This window comes from Alexandromys fortis, unplaced genomic scaffold (assembly GCF_014885135.2).
Source record: "Alexandromys fortis isolate MF-2015 unplaced genomic scaffold, M_Fortis_MF-2015_v1.1 scaffold_27, whole genome shotgun sequence".
Classification (NCBI taxonomy): domain Eukaryota; kingdom Metazoa; phylum Chordata; class Mammalia; order Rodentia; family Cricetidae; genus Alexandromys; species Alexandromys fortis.
The window spans coordinates 5,032,395-5,055,718 of NW_026067952.1; the positions used below are offsets into that span (position 1 = coordinate 5,032,395).

At 49.0% G+C, this 23,324-nt stretch overlaps 1 protein-coding gene across 1 annotated transcript in view; it reads left to right on the forward strand.

Annotated features, from left to right (window-relative positions):
* Nucleotides 1-14,622: 14,622 nt before the first annotated feature.
* Nucleotides 14,623-23,324, forward strand: part of Ptprt (protein tyrosine phosphatase receptor type T) — a 1,017,256-nt gene continuing 1,008,554 nt past the window's right edge. The window contains exon 1 of the mRNA XM_050150909.1: nt 14,623-14,978. Within this exon, the coding sequence (XP_050006866.1) occupies nt 14,879-14,978 (100 nt within the window). The 5' untranslated portion in view covers nt 14,623-14,878. The remainder of the gene's footprint in view (nt 14,979-23,324) is intronic.

The following is a 23,324-nucleotide window of genomic DNA, read 5'->3' on the forward strand; positions in this document are numbered from 1 at the left end:
ACCAGGTTAGCCTTGAACTTACAGAGATCTTCCTGTCTCTGCTTCTCAAGCATTGGGATTAAAGGCATGAACCACTACAATACTCAGATGTCTGTGTTAACCACGGAGTTGTCATGACTACTGCGTTCTCTTCGAGTTGTCTCTTCCATCTGCATGCTCAGTTTTTTCTACTTTTTAAATGTGTCTGGGATCCCATTGCCTCTATACCACCATCATTAACTCATCTCTCAATGAAAAACAAGGCATGACAAATAAAGAAACTGACTCTTGGGCTTGGGTACTGTTAGACAGCAGTGCACACTGGCACCGTGTGGAAGTGTAGTTCACCTCTACTCTAAGCAGTAAAGGCCCAGGACAGAGCAAGGGCAGAAAAGCAGGGTTCTTGGAGCTGCGAGTATAGAAGCCAGGCAACTGAAAAAGTTCAGTAATACTATGTGTGGTGATTTGAATAAGAATGGTCCTCATAGCCTCATATATTTGAATGTTTAGTCATCAGGGAGTGGCACTATTTGAGAAGGATTAAAAGGATTAGGGGGTGTGGCCTTGCTCGAGGAAGGTGTCACTAGGGTCGCACTTTCAAAGGCCCATGCCAGACCCAATCTCTCTCTCTTGGCCAGCGGGTCAGAATGTAGCTCTTAGCTACTTCTGTAGTGCTATGCTCCTGCCGTGATGGTAATGGACCAAACCTCTGACACTATAAGCAAGCCCTGATTAAGCACTTTCTTTTATAAGTGTTGCCTCTGTCATGGTGTCTCTTCACAGCAATAAAAAAGTGACTAAGACACAGGAAACAGAGGCAGGAGTATTGTTAGTTTCAGAGCAGCCTGGCTACATAGCAAGACCTGCCAAAGTTAATAAAGAAACAAAAATTCTCATTGGTGTCTTAGTTAGGTTTCTATTGCCGTGATAAAGCACCACGATCCAAAGCAATTCAGGGAGGGAAGGGTTTATTTCAGCTTACAACATCATAGTCCACCAGCAGAGGAAGTCAGGGCAGGAACCTGGAGGCAGGAACTGAAGCAGAAGCCACGGAGGAGTGCTGCTCATGGTCTTCACCCCTAGGTCTTGCTTGCTCAGACTGGTTTTGTTTTATGTAATCCAGGAACACCTGCAGATGGGTGGCACCAGCCTCAGTGATCTAGGCTCTCCCACTTCGATCATTAGTGAAGAAAATGCTCCAACCTACAGGCCGCTCTGCTGGGAGCATTTTCTCAGCCGAGCTTCCCTCTTCTCAGATGACTCCAGCTTGTGTCAAGTTGATAAAAACTACCTAGCCCGCAGGGAATCCATCAGAAGTAAATCTAGTTGACTGTGGTAGGGGCCAAAGTAGCTGCAGCTGGAAGGGAGTGATCAGACGGACCCAGGAGTCTACTAGAGGATGAAGCCCAGAGTTAGAAGCATAGATTTCAAGCAGGAACTCAGGCAGTAGAGCGCTGCCTCTCAAAACTGTGGCTTTCGACTCTTGGTAAACCTCTAGTTCCAAAATATTAATGTTACAATTCATAGCAGTAACATAATTACAGTTATGAATTAGTGCAAAAAATAATTTTATGGAATTATTATATATATAATATATAGCATATAATTACGTAATAATTCTATTAGTATGAGAACACGAGGAACAGCATTAAAGGGTCACAGCATTAGTAAGGTTGAGGACCACTACATTAGAGTGTGAGGCAGGGTCCAATTTCTAGACCTACAAAAGTAGCCAAGAGCATGGTCAGAAGGGCCCCAAAACAGCGTTCAGATATTCAGAGCCCTCATGGGGTCAGCAATCAGCCTGATCTGTCACAGTAACCTCCAACCAAGGTCCCTGCATCCTTTGTGACCAAGGACAGGGCTGACCACAGTATCTGGGGAAAAAAGAGAAATGATGCCCCTGTCACCCAATGGGAGCAGGTTGTTTTGTGGGAAGATGTTTGTGGGATGGTGTGAAGGACATAATTTCATGGCAGTTAAGAACATTTGCTCTGGAGTAGGGTACCATATGGTTTTGGGGGCGTTAGGTTGATGCTCTGTGTTTTGGTTTTTGCATCTGCATCTGAGGACAAGAGTGCCTATCACATAGATCTGCAAACAGAATACACTTCATATGGTGCACAACATACGACAAATGACCAATGAATGGCAGTTTTTAACTACAGCTATCATTATCAAGCTGGGCAAAAACATTGTTGGGAGGAAGACGGGGATAGTGACTTTGCCGTTGATAACTCCAAGAATAAAAAAACAATGTATAATTCCTTCCTGTGGCTTCCACTAATACATGGCTATTTGACAAGATTGTTTAGGGCTGCTTTGATTGGCAGATGCCCTGTTATCTGGCTAAACAGATTCACTTTTTAAGTTCCCTTCTTACAGAGCCAGTGAAGATAATCCAAGTTATGCTGCAGTAGTAAAGGAGTCCCAGACTGCCGTGGCTTAAAGAACAAAGGTTTATTTATTGGCTCATGCCACATGGCTACTTGGGGTTGGCAGAAAGCTCTATACCATGTCTTTCTCATTCTGGGGCTGAGGCTGATTGGATAGCCCATCTGAAACATGGCAAAACTAAAGAGAGGAATGACCTATCGTTGCCTGCAGAGCTTCCATCCAGAAGGGTTTGGTGGCCAAAGGAAGTTAATGGGTCATAGCTCATGTCAAGGGTATAGGCAAATGCCCCTGGACGAAGAACTGAAAATACTCAACGCACAGGAATAATGGTTATCACACTCTCTTAATTTCCCATCGTATTTCTCAGGGAAAATAGACTCATTCTGTTTGGCGGATGCTCATGGCCTTTGTTCTCTACAATTTCCCCGATTCGCAGAACAAATTTAGCCTCCATGACCACTGGGATGAGCATATGATTCAAGTTCGGCAAATCCTGGAGGTTCATCATTCAATAGCCCTTGTTCGAGGGATGACCATGTGGCCAACTGGGATTCTTCCTAGTAATGGTGAAAGGGGAAAGTACTGGTTCCCTGATTATGGGGTTGGGAGGATGGAAGTGTACTCTCAGCCATGCACTCCATCCTTGGTAGTTAAGCCGAGCTGGAAGACACAACTAATGCATAGAGCAAGGGAAGCAGCAGTGGAGCCTGGCTAAGACCTGCTGGTCTCCATGCTGTACCACTGTCCTTGACATCCGGTTTGGTCCCAGGCCTTTTTGTCTTCAGTCCCACACCTTACCTTTTGTCCTGCATGCTCCAGGTGCAGAGGGACTAGCCCCTGCTGCTGACTTTCCCCAGGCTGCCCTGTAAACTGGCTTCCGGTGCTTTGACCAAGGGAGAGCCCCGTTGATTTCAGCTTCTCCTGGGCACACCTGGTAAGGTGCCAGCTTCCATGCAATAATACCTCTGGGCACCCAGACTTTCATTCTTAACGTCTTTTCCCCTTGCAAGGCTTGAGTCCTGCTTCGTCCTGGTATAGTCAGACTACTGCACACTGAGCTGGGGGTGGGGGCAGCGGAACAAAGCAGGACCAAGCACAGCTGGGGGTGGTGGGGCTGAAGGAGAATCCTGAGAAGTGGCCAGTAAGATGGGAGACTGTGCTGACGGACAGCTGGTTTATTAGGAGGGGGCAGGGGAGAGGTACACCCCAGGGAGAATGGCTGGTTGGATCCATGGGGTGGTATGCTATTGGTTGGGGCAAGAATATGGAAGGTGCCTCTTTTGCATACTCAGAAGCAGCAGGGGCCGGGGAAAGGAACCTTCAAAGGTCACACAGAAAAGAAAGGACGTCCAGCCCAGGACATTTCAGCGATCAGATTAACAGCAACCAGTCCGCCAGTCCTTGAAGCCTTGGAGATGCATGAGTTTATGATTGCTTGCTATATGCACTGGGGCACGTCCCTGGCAGGAGAAGCCTACCTGCTGGAGCCTGGTGACACCCAGCAAGGCAGGGGAGCAGTGAAACTCCTGCTGTGCTCAGGATGAGAAAGTCCAGGGTTTTAGGCATGCTTTAACCCCTTCTTAGCTTCAGGCCAGCCCCGCAACCCTGGCATGTCTGGGTTACCTGCCAGTCTCCTGCCAGCCTCTCACCCCCGTTGCCATCCTTGTAACTACTTTCCTGCGTTGCATGGCCTCTGTTGTGAGGACCCGAAGCATGTCTGTTTTCCATGGTTAGGCCTTCACTCATCAACTGCTGTTTGGTGAGGGAAGTCAACCCATTTCCTCTTTGGCTTAGGTCTCTGTTGCTCATAGCGCAGCCCATCTGGACAGACGCAATGGTTGGTGGGAAGCTAGAAACTAACTAGATACCAGTTCCTGTTTCCCCTACTCTGTTTTCACTGGGGTCCTTGAGGACTGCCGCCCTGCAGTCAGAACAAGCAGACGGGGTGTTTTCTTGCTCTCCATCAGACTTCTTCTCTTTTAAAAATATTTATTGTGTGTGTGTGTGTGTGTGTGTGTGTGTGATGAGTTCTTGCATGCCCAGGAAGCTTAGAAGAGAGTATTAAATTCCCTGGAGCTGGAGTTACAGAGGGTTTTAAGCTACTTGATGTGGTGCTGGGCAAACTTGGGACCTCTGGAAGAGCAACAAGAAGCTCTTAAACACCCACCCAGCCATCTCTCCACTTCCGGTTCCCTTTCTTGAAATGGAAATTGACTCAGGCAAGGATTCCCACAGTTGTGGCAAGTCTGGAAAGGAGGTGGGGAATGAGGAAGGCAAGTGTACACATAGTCTTGACATGTCTTCAGTGCTGAACACGCTCTTCCCAGCCAGGATTATCAGGAAGGAAGAAAGCCATGGGAAGTGAGCTACAGGCATCTCTGCTCACTGTGATCCAAGTCAAGCTCTTGCTGCTAATTGCTACACATTTTTGCTAAAGGTAGTAAATAGAAATCATTCCCGTGTCCTTAGGGACCTGGGCGCCATTCAGTATTCATGGCAAATATATCACCGAGCTTCATAAGAGAATCATTTTAAAACAAAGCTTGGTCAGCTGTTTAATAATTTACTGATAGTGACAGCATGGAGAATATCTAATAACCAGTGAGATTGGCTTTCAAATAGAAAATAAATTCATGTGAGAAGAGTTAGAGGAGGAAAGAGACGGGGAGGGGGCGGGGCACATTATTAGCGGTGAGGGAATATTTAACGTTTGTCAATTCCTGATTGTTTCTGGAATCCCATCTGGATACAGAAGCCCAATTACGAAGAGGTTGCACAATTTCACGTGTTTCATTTTAAGACATTCATGGGGACATTGACGTTCTTCTCCCAGGAAACAAGAATTAGATAGACTTATCAGTCTCAAATCCAGGCTCCAGAAGGAAAGACTTTGACTCCACCAGGTCCTGGGGAGGCATTGACCCTTGTCAACCTGGGGACGTGTTTTGGTACTGGGTGCTTTCTGTGATCACGGTCGTGTCTCAATTGTCTGCGGGGTAGGTGAGTATTGCTAACATTCTTTTCCCAAGGGAGAGGTGAATGTCTCAACAACAACCCAAGGCATGACCCCACCAAATTTACCCACTGGGAGACAAGGAGTTTGTGGGACTTTTGTGTGGAGCATAGGTAAGGGGTTACACACGGGAAAGTGGGTGATGCCAGAGCAGATGAATTAGGAAATTTAAACCTCGCATAGATGATGGATCCCCCATGGTTGCACAGATAGAGTCCCCTTCCCCTAGTCCCCAGCCTATGTACTTTAAGGCCATGTGTAGTTAAGGCTAAACTGCATTACAGTGTCTGGGAGGGGATGGAAGCTGAGAATCCAGTAACCACCCCCCCATCCTCCCCCGCTTCAGCGAGAGAAGGTCAGCAGTCAACCCAGCTGTGATGATCAGACACTGCGGTTCTAGGAAGATGGTGGTGGTTTGGGAGGATACTGCTGTGCATCTCTGAGGACTGAGACATCCAGAAAGCAAGGGCCGAGGAAAAATAGAATCAGTTTGAGTCATGACTGCACATTCTCCTGCTCTCAGAAAAAAGGGCCCAGAACTTACTACAGGGGTTCTGGCTGCTGGGTGAACTGAATCCTATCTGTTTTTGCATATTGCTCAGGTTCCATAGAAATGTCTGTAAAATAAAAGGGGGCTTGAGATTGAAGGGCTCTGAGATCCCCGCTGATTCAAACGCTCTTGGCCCATGATTGGGAGATGCAATCACAGTGACTTAAACGGTCCAGGACCTGAGGAAAGGAAAATAACACTTAAAACCAGCAGCAGTCCCTAGTCACTGGGTGTCCTGTGCCTCAGTTTCCCCACCGGTACATGGGAAGAGCAGGTGAAGGATGGGGCTGATGATGACCACACGGCTCAGAGAAAGCACACACAAACTCCTGACTATCAATAGCCCTGGAGTGGGAGCAAAACCAACATTGAAGAGCCCCTGAGATGATCCATGTTTAGGCCCCCAGCATCAGAGAGTGATTGCAATGTTTTCAGTAAAGGAATATTGCATACCCCTGCATGGTCCTTCAGCCCCCTCCTCAGAACACAGGGCACTGGGTCCTCAAGCCAATCACCAAACATGTCATTCTGGAGACAGGCTCGCAGATAAGGTAGCCCATTTCTGTTCCCAGGTAGCAGGTGTTTGTGTGTCTCTATATGCCAAGTTGGCAACCTCAATTCTTCACGGCCATTTCAACCAGTTGCCTCCGGTTATTAGGAGGTTTTAGCTTGTACACATCACGATTTGTCAACGGTTTATGTGCCAGGAGACTGACTGAATAAATGTGGTGTGCCTCTCCTGTGATACCCGTGAGCCATCCCCACGAGCTTGAGACTTCTCCACCTTTCCCTCAGTTGGGTCACGTGGACAGGTGATGGCTTCACTGCCAGCATTCTGGGTAAAATACATGGTACAATAAAATAGTCCATAAGGAGGAAAAACCTGTTTCCTGGAACTTAAGAATTATATTTATTCTACTGGGTTAGCCGTGGAGTCACTGACTGGTTAAAGCCATCTTTGAAAAGACAACATACAGGGTTTGGCTAGAGAACAGGGAGGCTGTGTAGAAATCATACAGTCTTTGTGAGTATGGGGTGTGGGGTGAATGTTATACAGGGAAAAGGAGATAGTGGGTGCAGACCCTGGGTAGCTGACTAGGTTGTTTTGGTCACATAATACAGAGGTTCAGAGGCATTTTGACATGTGACTTAATCAATGTCTAGGAATGCTGGGAGAAAAACACCCTCCCTGCTCCTCCTCAGCCTTCTGGGCTCAGTTGTCATAGAGGCTGTCTATACACAGAGGTGGACAATGACTTAGGTTGTGCAGTCGGTTCTTCCCACTTTTATATGGATTCTTTGGATCAAATTCAGACATCTAGGCTTGTAAGGCAAGTGCCTTTACCCACCGAGCCTTTGTACCAGCCCCGACACCTGGCTTTGTTTTCCTAAATGTGGGTTCTGAGTATGTAACTCAGGTTCTTGGGCTTGCGACACCGAGGGAGCCATCTTTCCATCCCCGGAAGGTCTCATTTCTTGATGAGGGTACCAATCTGTGAAGATGATATTCAGAGAGGTCATTGTTCAGTTTCTCTAACTGCTGACCCAGAGAAGGATAGCTAAGACAGGAGAGAAAAAGGAAGAAAGAAAAAAGGAGGGGGAGGGAAAGGGAACAGGAAGAGTGAGGTGGAGGGGAGGGAAGAGACTCAGCCTCAGGGCAGACAGGCTAGTAGAGGCTCTGACCCCTTCATCATGGCTGCTCTCCCTGAGGTGCTTCTGAGAGTCTGACCACAGTAAAGTCCTTGCTGTATCTGTCATCCTGAACAGAGCCATCCTCTCAATGTTCTTTAATGAGAGTCCCTGGGCTCAGCCTGATACACAGGGCAAACATCCAGGCTTTTGACCAAAGTCCCCGCACTGTGTGAGCATGAGGTGACTGAGGACTCTTGGGTTATTATCAAGATTATTTGGTTCCTAGGCTTGGGACAGCTGGAAAGTGCCGCTCTGGAACTCACCCTTTATACCTGAGAGTCAGACTATGTGTCCTTTCGGATGAGTTTGCCTCCTTGCAGATCTTCATAAACGAGCATGGTTATTGGCAGCAGGGGGTGGGGTAATTCATGCTGAATGTATTTGCTGTTGGCAGATAAACTTGGCTATGGTCATAAGCATCAGTTACTGAGTGTTAGCTGGGCCTGGTTTGGAGACCTGAAGGTGTAAGAGACACTGTCCTGGCCCTCTCAGATACCTCCACATTTGTAGAGATGGGAGACTACTGCATAGGAAGTGGAGGGGGATTCAAACAGCTTAGCCCATGGACCATGGTGCCCAAAGCTGATCCTTGAAGGTACCGGATGCCCGGTTAAAGATTTTGACTATGGCATCCCAGAGAGAGTGGGCTGCACAGGCAAAAGCTGGGAGGGCATTTAGTATGTCTCCCTCCCTCCCTCCCTCCCTCCCTCCCTCCCTCCCTCCCTCCCTCCCTCTGTCTCTCAAGACAGGGTTTCTCTGTAGCTTTGGAGCCTGTCCTGGAATTACCTCTTGTAAACCAGGCTGGTCTTGAACTCACAGACATCTGCCTGCCTCTGCCTCCCGAGTGTTGGAATTAAAGGCATGCGCCACCACTGCCCAGCATGTTTTGGTCTCTTTGAACACATAGTCTTTCAGGTCTCCAAGAATTTGCCTAGGCTATTGCAGTTCCCTGGATGCCCTTCCTTCTCTATTTGATGAAGACTTCCCTGGGTGGGGGTAGTAGGGAGAGGTGGGCACAGGAAGGCTGCCCAGCCACTGGAGGGTCCTGTTGTGGTGGTGGGCTTCATGCCGTGGGCAGCAGGGCAGTAGTGTGGGTTCTAAGCTGGTGAGTGGACACTTGTGGAGCGTCTTCTAAACAACCACCATGGCTTCTGTTCGGAGAAGGGTTGGGTAGGATAACGATAGAGGCAACAAGGAGCTAAAGGTGGGGTTTAGTGGACAGAGAGGAGTAAACACGTTCAGGATTCATTGTGATGAGTCCCATCCCTATCTGGAACCTTCTGGAATCCAGATTTCTAGTTAGGGGCTTGTAGAAGGGCTGAGAATCCCAAGAAACTTTAAGGCTCTAAAAAGATACATGCCAAGTGGTGATGGCGAAGCCTTTAATCCCAGCATTCGGGAGGCAGAAGCAGGTGGATCTCTGAGTTCAAAGGTAGCACGGCCTGCAGAGTAAATTCCAGAATAGCCAGGGCCACACAGAGAAGCCCCCTCTCAACAAACAAACAAACAAACAACAGACAATAAATGGTGCATATCCAACTCCAGGGCACCAGGCTTCTATGTGAGCAGTGATTCCAGGGCACCAGGCTACGACTGTGTGAGCACTGGCCTTTTCTCCCTAACTGAATCAGGAAAGACACTTGGCTAGAAACAAGACCCAGACTTGAGTACTGCCCTGTCCCCAGTGTGCTGCGTGGCCTCTCAGCCTGAGCTGAGGATGGGGTCACCTGTGGACGGGGACATTCCCCCACTGTCCAGCAGTGTCCAGGCGAACGTGAGTGAGTGGCAAGCGTCCAGGGCACATCTCTCAGTTTCCTTTTTAATTAAGAGAAGCAGCTGCTTCACAGACTCCCCTTGGGCAGGACGCAGAGATGCAGTCCGAGCTATAAATTCAGGATGCCCGGGTCTACCTGCCAATGGTCTGGACCCAGGTACCGGTGTTTTGGCTCAAAGAGCAAGCATCTGGCTCTCCATGCTAAGCAGCCATCCAGGTGTCTGGGAGTCAAGGCTGGGACTCAGACTTGGAGAAGGAAGACAGGGCGGGAAAGGATCCCTCGAGTAGGCCAGGCCTTATTCTAGGTGTGTTTACGTTCATGCCTTACTTAATTCTCACAGCAGCTTAGTGAGGTGAGGATAATCACTCCGATTTCACAGATGGGGAAGCAGATTTGGAGAGGGAAAGTGGCGGGTTTGTGGTGGCTCCTGTAATGAATGGAGGAATGGGTAGATGCTGAGACCTCCTGGGAGGGGGTAGCACACAAATGCAGCAGCTGAGAAGAGGAGCCAGGTAAGGCAGACCTGGGGGTGGCAGCCAGAGGAAGGGTCTGTGGCATCCAGGAGAGCTTACCTGGAGCCCACCCAGCATCCCAAGGAAGTGCGTCCAGACTGAGTGTTCTCAGGGGTTAGAGCCAGCTTAGGAGAGAGAGATCATACTGCAGCCTGGTTAGTCAGATCTAGGGGAGAGCTTTCTACCCACAGGAGTCTCCAGCTAAAAATGGGATTGCTCATGAAGGCCTTCTCTTAGACAACAAGACAACTGACTGATCCACCCCTATACAGAACCAAATGGCTAGGTCAGGAGGTCACGCTTGACGCATGCGTGTGAGTTCTCAGCTGCAGTTGGCTTATTTATATTTGGTCTTAACAGACAGCGTTAATGCATATTAATATCAAAACACAACTCCAGCCAGAACTCCTGGCTCTGAGTGTGTACTGTGTGCACGGCGACTCTGCTAATAGAAAGGTTAACTTGTATTTCTGAATTATTGATGGTTGCTTGTTACTAATTTTTTTTCCCTCAGAAAGGAGGAAATTATTAATGAAGAGATCATTGCCAATGTGTCTGACATCTATTAATGGTTTCATCTTGCAACCAGATTAAAAGAGACAGCTGGTCCATGAATTTATGCGTGGAGGCAGCTCCAAAGCGCTGACAGCTCCTCGGGAGGGTGGGACCCACAGGCGGTGGGGCCTGGGCATCCACATGGGTATCTCTTGGTTGGCACAGGTCTGTGTTAGGGCTGTCAGAGGTTCACTCCAGGAAGAGCAAACAGCGTATGGCCTCTCTGCCGACATTGTGTTCTCAAGCCTTCTATTACCCATGGGAGTCCATGAGCAGCTTAGCTTACTGGCACTTCCTTCGGGAGTGTGTTAAAACAGAGATTCCCAATCTGAGCATGTATCAGAATCCCCTGGCAGGTGGTCCAATGCAAGGATTCTCAGGCTCCACTCCCAGTATTTCCATGGGGTTAGGATAGGGCTTGAACACTTGTAATAAAAGTGTTCCCAGGATAGAGGGGAGAGGGAGGAAAGGAGGGAGGGAGAGAGAAAAGGAGGGAGGGAGAGAGAGAGGGGAAGAGAGAGATGTTCCCCATTTGCAAGTGAGTGTTAGATCAATGGTGTCAGACTCTCCTGTGAGACTTCTATCTAAAGAGAGGCATACTTTTTTTCTCATACAGTAATGGCATGGCTGCCTATGCCAAGTAGGAGCAGGCAAATGCAATATGTCAACAAATAAATGAGTCTGTATACCAATAAAACTTTATTAATAAAAACAAGCAGTAGGCCAGATATGAGTCATGGCCTGTGGTTTGCTCACCTCTGCTCTATAGCAGTGCTAACAGACATTTATGTAAAAAAAATATCTATAGGTAGTGTGTAAGGAACTACGTATGGCTATCACACACACACACACACACACAACTTTACAACATGGACAATGGCTCAAATTTTGGAGAGATGTGGCAACCTCTGCCACAGAGCTATAGAGTTTTCTATAGCTGTAGCATTTGGAGCTACTAACATTTGTAGCCTCCGAGCACCTGAAATTAGAAAGGTTCAGATTGAAATTATGATTTCTAACGTAAGTCACCCGTGGCTACTTGTGTCCAAGAAAGAGGAGTGCAGCTATCCATGGTGTGTGAGGGGACAGCTAGCATCTTTTTACACAAAACTTTTTTCTCCTTGTCTCAGTTTTCTCGTCTGTAAAATGGGGATAAGACAGGAGCCACATCCACTGGCCTTTCCTGGTCACTGGTGGGCGGGACGGCACTAGAGCCGGCTGAGTCTGGAGATGAACCCGTTTCCGTGTGTTACTGTCTTTTTTGGGTTCTCTTTATCCAGGAGGGCAGAAGTCACACCTGTATTCAGACTGCTGCTCAGCCCCATGGGACCCAGCACATAGGGCAGGTGCCCCTCAGGTGCACCAGGTTTTCCACTTCTTGGAAACTGAGCTGAAGAAGGGACCTGAAGGGACAACATCTGGGCACTGCTGACCCCTGCTAAGGTTGGAAGGCAAGTCACTGTGCAGATAGGGACACCAAGGCTTCTATAGGCCTTGCCAAGCATCCTGTGGGGCTATGGAGTAATGGCTCAGAGGCCAAGAGGCCAAGGTTGAGCACTGGGAGGTGATGCTCGGTGGACTGTCTGTCCCCTCCCTCTGCCATTACAAGACACCCTCAAGGCCCCACCCTTCCTTCAGCACTGGTACAGAGTCTGCCTTGAGCTAGGGGCCAAGATGAAGGCACACTGTGGCTGGGCAGGTTTATGGAGTCAATTGGCTGCCCATGCAGGAGGCGAGGAGTCGACCCTGGAGCTCTCTGAACCCTGGCCCTCTGAGAAATTGGTTCTAGGAAAATACTTAAAGCACCATTGCCTGGGGGCCAGCTTCCTTCAAGCTCCTGTGCCCACAGCTCTGTGTGAGGCATCCAGATGCATTTTAGGAACTGTCTTCCTGGGCAGATGAGTGGAGAGATGGCCTCTCCCAGGTGGTGCACACAGGGGGCCTTGACAACAGATTTGCTGACCAAATTTCTCAAGAAGAAACTTACATCTGCGGGTGAATTTACCAGGGAAGCGAGGCAGGATGGATCTTCCAGGCAGAGGGCATGGTTGGCCCAGTGTTGCAGTGAGGCCAGACACCAAAGCTCACCAGTCAGTAGGTGGAGCACAGGGCCTGAGAACCACAGCAAGAGGACTCTGGTTTGTGACCCTGCACCTGGGCAAGCAAGATTTGGTGCTCGACCCAGGTCATGTTCCATTAGTCTGTCACCAAGAAATAGTATTATTTTCCCTGGGGGCCATGTGACCCCCATTCAGACTTTGGAACCTTGGCTATAGTGATATAACTTCCTGCAGGATAGACACTGGCAGGAGAGGGAGGGTGTGTGCCTGGAAGAGGTCCTGAGAACTGCTATTTTCTACTTAGAATGTCCACGAGAGAAATGAGTTGGCAGGATCCCAAGGGAGCTGGGACAAGTTACAGGCATGACACCAAACTCTCTAGCGGCTTAGAGACCGCCTCCATCTCTTCTGGGTCGGTCTCTGTCATCAGCCAGGACTGAATCACGGATGTGGGATGGAGTCCGGTTTCTTTCCAGAGGCTGCATTGTAATTCATCCACCTAAGGCTAGGCCTCAGCAGAGGTTGGATGGATCAAACAGTTGGTGGTTTAGCTCTGGGCAGAAGGGATCGTCCATTCTCATTGTTCCCAGGGGCCAAGCATCCTGCGGCACCAGAGACTAGCAAAGGCTGTGGTTCCCAGTCAAGTGCACCATCAATATTAGCAAAAATTTTAGGGACCTCCAAGGTGGCCTGCAAAAGGTCTAATTCCTAGGCTCCCCCGCACAGACAGACCACATACCCCTTTCCCTGGAATGAGGGGCTGAGAAGTGGGATTTGGAGTGAGGGGAGTGGGTTCTCGCCCCTGGGAGAGTTCTTTGACCAGGCAAGTGAGGAGGGAGCTGGTCATTATCTTAGGGAGGTGATGGCTGGGGGAGGTGGGGGTAGGTAGTTCTGAGCCAGTTGGAAGCCTTTGCCTGGAATTACAAGTGTGGGCCAGGAGACATAAATGAGCTCATGTTCAATAAAATTGTCTTCCTAAGCAGACCTGGGTACCAGTGAGGCTCTGTGTACGTTCACTACCAAAGTCACTCCATTCCAGAGCCCCTGGAAGTTGAATGTAGCCAGGGAGGGATCACCCCAAAAGTGGGGTACCGGGAACTCTGGGCTGGAGTCCATCTCGCAGCTCCCTCTTGTGATTTGGGATGCAAGGGGGTGGAGGGGAAGGGAGGCTTTGGAGAGGTAAAAGTCCCTACAAAGTGGGAGTCCTTTCAGCACCTCTGGGTGTCCTCCTGGCATTTAGATACAAGGCTCACATCCTCACCCTGGTGGCAGGCTCTTCCATGGGATCCCTGAGCCCGGGCCTGAGGGCTGTAACAGGCACTGCCCTATGATCTATGGCTTTAGGTTTTCAGCCCCAACCAGGTCTTTGTTCAGACAAGGACAAAAAAGGGAAAAGCTCTATGGTTTCTTAAGAAAGGAAGAATAGGGGAGGCAGCTAGAGAAGGGAGTGAGGTCCCCACACCTGTGTGGGGGTGGCACGGGGTTAGGGACAAGAGAAAGAAATGCTGTGGTTACCGGTACCGTGGGGTGTGTTGGATTGCTAGATGAGGGAAGAGGAAAGAGAGGGAGGGAAAGGGAGAAAGGGGAAGAGAAGGAGAAAGAATATGAATATAAGGGAGAATCTCGGTGTGCCAGAGACCCTTCAACAGCGGTACCCAGCTTTGCCAAGAAGCACCCCCTCCCGAAATTCACAGCCCTGCTGCATCCAGAGTTGATCAGCGGTTCCCTTCCCCTCCATCTCTCACTGTACCCCCCCTACCTGTTCCCCCACCCCTACTTCAAAGGCTGTTCCAGGTTTCTCTCCTCCCCCATCGCCTCGTACCTGCGCCCCCGCAGGGTAGCCTGTAGACGATGCTCGGCTGGGCGGCGTGGCGTGGGGCAAAGCGGCGAGTACCCCGCGGATCCTGTGGGTGCAAGAGCGATGTGTGTATGCGCGTGACTGCGCGAACAGCCCTGAGCCGGCCAGCCCGGGAGAGGGTGCGTGGGGGAGTCCGCGAGTGGCAGCCGCGGGCGTGTGCCAGGCGCGGGCGTGCGCGCGAGGGTGTGTGTGCGCGGCCGAGGCGGAGCGCCCGGGCGGGCGGCGGCAACGGCGGCGGCGTTAGGACTCGGGGGACACCGCCCCCCGGCCCCCGCGTCCCGCCCCCGCCCAGCCTCGCGCCTCAGTTCGCGCCGCGCCTGGGCTCGGAGCGCAGCAGCGCTGGCTCCTGCTGACAGAGCTGAGCCAGCCCGGGGAGCCCAGCGGCGCGCACTGCCTGCAGCCGCGCCGGCGATGCGGGGCCACCCCGTGCCCGCTCGAGTCCCGGCCCCGGCGCCCGCGGGAAGGGGCTGAGCCGCTCGCCGTCCGGATGGGGAGCCTCGGCGCGCTTGCCCTCTGCCTGCTCTGGCTCCTGCTCCTGGGGCTGCAGCGGTCGCCGCTGCCCGGCGCCCGAGCGCAGAGCGCCGCAGGTGAGTGCGACCGCCCGACTCCCCTCGGGCCCCGCGCCCTTCCCTGCAGCTTCTGAGGAGAAAGTTGGGTACGAGGGGCAGGAGAGGCTGGGACCGAGTGGCCCGAGTCTGGTCCCAGCCTCTGGACGCAGTTGCTTCGTCCAGGCGTGCCAGGTCCTGCGCCAGTTCCCCCCTGGTCCCCTTGTCGCCTTACTTTCCTGCTTCTCTTCCCCACCCCCGGGCGGGAGTAACTTTCCGCGGTTGTTGCGAATATTTCCACTCGCTGCCTCCCACTTGTCGGAACCTGTCACTCGAGTGTTTTGGGGCGGCGGGATGAGGCGCCGCTTCTCTCCCGGCGGGGAGCACTGTCACCCCGGCAGCTTCTCGGGCTGCTCGCGCTCTTGGAGTGGGGAACACTGTTCCCTAGCAGGCCCAGGCTGCCAGGGCGGTGGCTTTTTCTTTCTCCTCGGAGACACTGAAGAGCATCCAGTCTTGTTCTAAACACTCTGCTCCCCTTAACCTGTCCTTAGCCGCTGGAGGTTCCCATGGGAGTCTTTCTGTGAGTGACCCGCACAGCAAAGCCCCATTCACCTCATGGCGCTATCCAGAGCAATGGGTTACCTTACTAAGGTCCTTTAAGTCGAGTGGCTTTGATCAGTGAGCTAATGGGCTTCTGAAAACTTCGGGACACTGTGTTTTGGTTTGCCCACAGGCAGTCCTAGTTCCCTAGAGTGTTTCCGGTGTCTTCCTAGTGGTGAGTTAAGCTGAGAAGACCAGTACCGAGGGTCTATCTAATCACTAAAACCCCACTGGTAGGGCTTCCACACCGGAGTCCCCCAAAAAGGGAAGGAGAGGTGGGGAGGCGATGTAGGCATACCCCCGAGTTCAAAATCACCTCGAAGTTTCTTAGCACCTTTGGTTTCCGAAAGGACCACATTAAGCAGGTTGAGGCAAGTCCTCCGGACTTAGGAAAGGGCTCCTTTTGGACTGCTAAGCAACAGCTGTGCTCACATAAGAAATCAGGGGAGGAAGAAAGAGAAAGGAAAGGCAGAGAATCTGCTGGAAGTGAAGGTCTTTAAACTGGCTACGTTTGAAATAAGACCTTCCGGAGCGATGCTCCGTTGGAAATGTCTTAGGCTTTCTTCCCCGGCTTGATGCTAAAATGGAAACTGGACACAGGATGTTTGGGAAAGGACGGGTTGTTTCCGTGCCAGGGAAGTTGGTTGAGGAAGACTCTCTTTTTAAGGCGTGTGATGCTGAGAGGCTAGGACAACAAAAGAGAGAAGAGAGGCAGCCGCAGCACCATTCTGAAGATGCTGCGCAGCTCCTTTCCTTAGCTTTGGGGTCTGCCTTAGGTGTGTTGTGTTAGGGAGGTGGCAGAAGGATGCTTGGGGCAGTCCTGAGGACCCGGCTATGATGTTATGATTCTGATTAAAGTATTCTCCAAGGTTTGGCTGGCCAGCCGCACGAGTACTCACGTTCCCGCAGCAGGAACCGAATCGAAAACATTCCACCACGAGTCTCAGACCTTTTTTGGGTTAGCAGCTGTAAACCCAGAACCGGCTCCAGAAAGCAGTCCAGGGCTGAATGCGTGCCCGGTCCTCATGCTCCCGCAAGGTGGCGCTCGCCCACAGCTGTTAAATGCAAATCGAGCTGCTTTCATCTCAGGGACAGAACTTCGGTTCAATTTTTAAATGAGTAATGTGTTTATTCAGCAGCCTTTTGTTAAAACATTTAGGGAAGTGTGAGGAGGAAGCACCTTTTCTTTGTTTGCTGTTAGGAACACACGGGGAAGAAAAGCAATCGTGGAGTACAGTTTGGGAAGAAATTGACTGTGAAGGCGCCATATGTTTCCCTTGGTTCTACCTGGGCCCATAGCTTTTGCAAAGCTACAATAGCATATATTTAGCAAGCGGCTGCGCTGTTCCCGGGCTCCTTAAAGGAGTGGGATTAGCTTGTCTTGGTGACTTGGTGCGTTCTAAGCCCCGCTCATTTATGGAAATGGGGATCTTTTTTCTATACAAGTCTCACCCCCTTTCTACGGTAATGCTAACTAGATCGTTTTAAACTAGATTCTTCCCGGATTTTCCTTATGAACATCTGTAATTCTCCATGCGTTGTTTTGCAACTGTGGACCCGTTAGAACAGACTTATCTTCTTATTTTATTCCTTGTTGTAGTATTGTTGGAATCCAAATTCGCTATGATTATAACTTTGGTCTCTTTTGAAGCATCTTATTTTAAACTTTCGGCAAGTCTGAGTAAATAATGCATTTTAAAACCCAGTAGTATGTTCTCCATATTCCTTTGATCTGAAGATCCCCGGTCTCGAAAGCAATTTCCATTTGTAAGCTTACATCTAGGACACAGAGGGATGATGGGTTTTGCTGTGACTGTTGGTCACAGTGTCCAAAAGCCAGAGTCGGAAGCTGTCATCAAAGGCAATTTACTCCTTCCTCACGCTGGTATGTTTCATGAGCCACCACTATTTTATTTATTTATTTATTTTGGTGAGGGATGATAGTAAAAGAAAAAGTATTATAATAATAATCAGTAAACAGCAAACCCAATTTGGCATGAGGGAAGTAGATGATTAAGTAAACAGATAAGGGGATAATTAGTCTATTTATTATCTGTATTGCGAGTTAAACCCAAATCTTAAAGGGGACTGACTCACGGTGGCAGTTGTAAGCAATGTAGTCATTTAACTCGATAATTGCTGCCAGACACCTCTGGGGAGGGAACCGTTTTTCAGTACAGTTGAATTTTACTTTCTGTTCTGGATTGCTTGATTTGTTTCCTAATAAAAGAACAATTAATGTGAAAACCTGGCTTTGATTCTGTTCCGCCAACAATAGCAAACATGAAATAAATGCAGACCACCGTACAGCCTGTACCCTTCTCTTCCATGTCAGTCCCTTCTTGTTTGTTCTAAGCAGTTTCCACAGGCTTCACACTGCCAGCGGAGACGGTGTCGCCCGTAGTAGAGTAACTGTCACCTTTCAGAGCCACGATCAGAGGACATTACAGCATCGTTCTTTCAAGCACGGGATACTCCCATGACTCTCTGACTGCGTGTTGCTGTGGAAACAAGAGCATTGCTATGTCGGCAGTGGTCCTTGATAAATATTTATCGATGATGATGAAGAGATGGCGGGGTCCCGAAGCAGCCAGGATGGGGAAGGAGGGTTGTGTTTGGGAGGCGATGGGACCTGGGGGAAAGAGTGAGGGTTGGCGCCTGACATCCTTGGTTGGAATCCCACTTCTGCCTTTTGAGCTGGCAGTGCCAGATTGGACAGGTTGTTTATCTTCTCCAGCTTCTTGTCTGCAAAGTACGGGTAATTAGAGCTGCCTCGCTGGATCTTGTGAGGACCAAGTGTGGAGAGGCATGAAGAGCGAGGGAAGAGTGGGTTCTCCGTCCAGAATGGGAGCTGAGTCCATTACTCTCCCTTGGCATTGGTGTGGGTTTCTGTGTGTGCCCAAGTTGGGCTGGGATGCTTCTGCCAAGCTAAATGAAGCTCGTCATGGAGGTGGCTGGATTTTCGTGATGCTTTTTAGTTTTCCTTCCTTTATTCATGTTTTTTTAAAGGGGATGGGCTCCCTATTCCCTGCTACTGTTTTCAGAAAGAGATTTCAAATAGGAATTTCCAGCAGAGGACACTAGCCACTTTGGTTGTCCCAAGGTTTGTGAAAGAAACGTTTAGTTTTAAGCACATTGTGGCCTTTAATTGGCATCAGTTTAAAAATCCAGCTGGTTGTTAGGCTAACGTATGTGGCTGTGTCACTGTTCCCATTACCACCTTGGCACACACGTTCCTCCTTTGTGGTCAGGCTCTGCCCTGCCTCTGTTCTTATCTTCTGTCAGCCCTGGAAATCAAGTGCCTGGTGCTTGGTGGGCCAGTGGGGGAAAAGACAGTTTGTGAAGCTGATAAGTACGCAAAGGCTAAGAAAACATATAGTAGGCTGTGGCATTGCAAGGAGCAAATAATAATAATAAAAAAACCCTATAGAAACAAGCCCTGTCCAACAGGTGTTATGAGATTTGCAAACTTATAACAGAGTCAGGTTTAGAAGCCAGCGCTGGGTGAATATGAGACAGCAGTTAGGGCATCTTATGCCATCTGTAAGAGGGGGTGGGGGAGGGCTTTGAAAGGATTAATAACAATAAGATGTAGTTGAAAGGGACAGCGGTAAACTCTGATCCGTTGCGTTGAGTTCAGGTGAGTCAGGGTGACTAGGTAGGGGTCATAGAACTTGCATGAGCTTGCTGAGTGCTTTTATTTACTAGGGGAGAGAGAGAAAGAGAGAGAGAGAGGGGGGGGTAGAATTTATTTATTGCCTATGGACAGAAGGTCAAGTGGGATTCTGGACACAGATCTCCCCACAGTGGACCTATCTCAAATCTATTGGAATAAACAGAGCATAGAGATGGAAGGGAGCAATGTGTGTGATACATAATGACCTCTATGGCCTGTTTTGCCCCCAGTTTTCAGTGTGGTGTCACTTGGCTTTCCCTATGAGCATACACAAGGAGGGCGCTCAGGAGTCCCATTGGATCCGTCTCCGGTGAGCTCACGGGCCTGCAGGGTTGTGGCCTGGATGTTTCCCACACCAAGAGTGCTGAATGCAGTGTGTCTCACTTGCACATCCAGCCAGTGCACGTGAGTGGAGTGTGCGCACAGGCCTTTGTACTTTTTGACTATTCGCCTTAAATTGTTTTATTGGATGCTGGAGGGAATGAAAAGCAGTAAAAGCATTTTGGTGATGAGTTTGGCATTTTCTTTAAAACATTAAATCTGCACCTGCCATAGGATGAAGCTCTCACACTTTTAGGATGAAAAATATGTCCAGAGAAAGATGGGACCGTGCGTGCTCACCGGAAGTATTATTCATTGTCACCCCACATGGAAAGTAACCCATGTGACTGGTGAATCCGTGGAATCGGGGATTGCTACTAATAAAAGGGAACCAGTTTCAGATAGATGCTAGGACATATATCAGAAATTGTACGCCAAGTTAAAGTGTCTAGATGTCTTTCATGTTGTATGAGAGGCTCAGAAAAGGCAAACCCATGGAGACAGAGAACATTGGTTGCCCAGGTTGGGCGCGGGGAAGGATTTCCAGCAAGTCGATGTGAGAGAAGTTCTTGGAAACGTGGAAATACGTGACCACTGGGAGGTGGCCATGGTTGTTCAACTCTAGGAACTGGTGGAAGATGTTAGTATACTGTACTTACAGTGGGCAGAATGTTGTAGAATAAAATCGTTAAGCCGGGAGCTTTCCATTTTGTCCGAAGGTGTAGTGTGACCTTGAGGAGCCATTTCTCTGCTTCCACATCTATAAAATGGGAATGACACTGGGTGCCCAAGGGGCTGATGGCCTTGGTGTGACTTACCTCTCTTCAGTTCCCAAAACACACTGCTGCAGGGGCTATTTGCAAGGCCTGTCCCTTTTATTCTCTCTACTCTGTGAACCAGATCTCTGAACTAGTTGCCTCCCTACTCATTGCTTTGGCAACAGTTGAAATAGTTAAAGCAATCAAGTTTTGGCAAAGAACCTGAACGATTAGATGGCTCCATGCATTGTTGGGTAGTGAAGGTTGAAGCAGCCTCTTTGAACACTGCTTGGCAATGCCAACCGACAATGAGGATGCTGGTCCTTTGTAGGTGTTGTGGTTTGGTGGATATGGGTGGTCAATGGGGGATAATCGTCAGGCACTTCCTTCCATGCTGAGCCAAGGATAGGCCATTTAGCAGAAGTGTATATGCTCACCAGATAAGGACAGGTGTAGTGCTTTTTGGCCCCTGGGTTTCCAGCCAAGATAAACAGCTACAGAGCTGAGAAAGCAAGCTCCACATTGATTTCCTGCCTATCTTTTTTAGGGGCTTCCATCAACTCTCTGGAAGAATGCTCTCTCTCTCTCTCTCTCTCTCTCTCTCTCTCTCTCTCTCTCTCTCTCTGTGTGTGTTCTAGGGATCAAACCCAGGGCCTTGCACATGCTAGGCAGGTGATCCCTCACTGAACTATATCCCCAACCCCTGGTTTTGGATATAGGGTCTGGCTCTATGGCCCAAGCGGTAGATCTTCCTCTTCTCCATCCACCACACTTGATTCATATGCTGCTCTGAAATCAGTCTTGGCTTTTTGGCCATTCTGAACTCACCTCCGGCGGGATAGGGAGCTCATCCCCAGCTCTTGCTTCATACAGTCCTTCAAGCCCGTTTCCCAGAACAGCCCAGATTCCGTCTCCCTCCTCTTTGGTTCCCTTGGGTCTGAAAATGGTCATGAGAACAGAACCCGGTTTTTGTGAGTCATTGGTCTTGCATGGCAGGCGGTGGTGGATTCATCTCAGGAGTGCCGTTCATTTCTCTCTCCATTACTGAGCAAAGATGAGTAAGTGAATTCACAAACAAACCCACATCAGCAAACAGAAGAAAAATTAAAAAGTACCTGATGTTGAATGGTCTTGACTTCCTCAACTGACAATCACGATGGCTTTTTCTGCTTACATGACCACAGTTTGGGCAGGGACTCTTTTCCAGACCGCATCTTTTCTCGCGATCTGCAGACATCTTTGACAGTCCTTCTTTTTCTGTGACAGTAGGCTGGGTCTCAGGTTCACGTCTCGGTAGTCTGACTCTGGGTGTTGTTTAAAGAATCCTGAAGACATGAAAACATGGGACGCACATTTGCGATTTTCGTTTGAACTCTAGCCTAGAACAAGATAAAACAGACAGACATCTGGTACAGTTAGGCATCGAGAAGAAAGACATCTAAACAACATATACCCACAATCAGTTATCTCTTGGATTTTATAAAGTTGGTTTAAATGTGAGAACTTATTAGTCTAATTAAAATGTTTGTCACATTGTCGCACTCTGTGCTTAAATTAGTATAGCCTAGAAATTGATGCCCCAGCTCCTTTTTTCCTTAGGCATCTAGGAACCGGCCCCCCATGCTTGAGTCTGGTGCTGGGGACCTCTGCCAGTGTTCACTGGGTGCCAAAACTTTCAGGAAAGAAGGAAAACTCTTAAGTCTCACCCCAAGAGGGAACTGTGTTATTTGCTGCTGCGAACCAGACCGGGTTTGTTGTCTCCCATTTCTTTATGCAACAAGAATCTGTGTGCATGGCTGCGTCCTCTGGTCTGAGCCTCTCGGTGGATTCAGTCGAGGTGTCAGTGAGGGCTTCCGGGATTGTACTTCCGTGGAAGAGGCTCTGCTTCCTGGGTTTCCTGAGATTGAGCCACTGCCTGGCGAGCTCAGTTTCTCGTGTGCTTTCTCGTGTGCTGCAGGCCACACTCCAGCCCTTCCCATGTGGGCCACTCTCGGCATGGGACAGCTCGCAGCTGGGCAGCTGGCTTGGGCGGATTGATTGAGAGGCTAGGGCAGGAGAGCGCCTCAGCAAGGTGGAAGCTAGAGTCCTTTGTAACCTAATTTTGGAAGTGACATCCCATTACTTTTACTGCCTTCCTTTGAAAGAGGCAAGAGACTGGGTCCAGCCTACACTCAAGGAGAGGAAATTGCACAAAGGAGTTGGATTAGTCAGGTGCCTCCAAAGACAGAGAGCCAACAGAATGTACTATATATAAAATATGATATATATTATATATATGATAGGCTCTCTCTATTCACATTTATCCTATATATGTTTACTTACATATATTTATTATTTTATAATGATATATTATCAGCTATATAGTCATATTTAATTAAATTATCTAAAAATTAATTGTGACATTATTATACTATACTAAAATTTATTAATATCAGTAACTACTATTTCACATAACATAGTTACAATTGTTATTATTATACACCATACTATTATTTATATATAAATATATACAGATATTATATTTGGAGATTTAGCATAGGAATTGGCTCATGTTGTTATGGAGACTGGCAGGCGTCACTTGTTATCTTCAAGCTGGAGCACATGAAATGACCCCGGAGAAGGTGTGTTCTCAGATGCCTTGAGTTATGTGTCTCAGGAGTTGCTTGGCTAGCCTTCCCTTTGGGATGCTGGAATTTTAGAGCAATTTCTTGTTGCTTTCCTGTTTTCTTCAGCCCTTCTAAATCTGGCTGTAGAAGGTAGAGATGCTCCTCCTCTTATGGTTCTATGATATCTAGGTTAAGGATGTGGCATGCGGTTACACGAAGCCTGTACAACTGTCCCTGCCACACCTCCGTCAAGGTTGCGGCCCTGCTCTGCCGTATCAGTGTTGAGGTCACAGCCATTTCTGTGTCCAGTCCTTTCCCCATTTTGTTGAGCTCTGACTGCCTTAGCTGTTATTAACTTATTCCATCTACCTTTCTTCTTTTGATGCATGTTTATCATCTCTTTAATTTTACCTCTTGTGACAGGGAG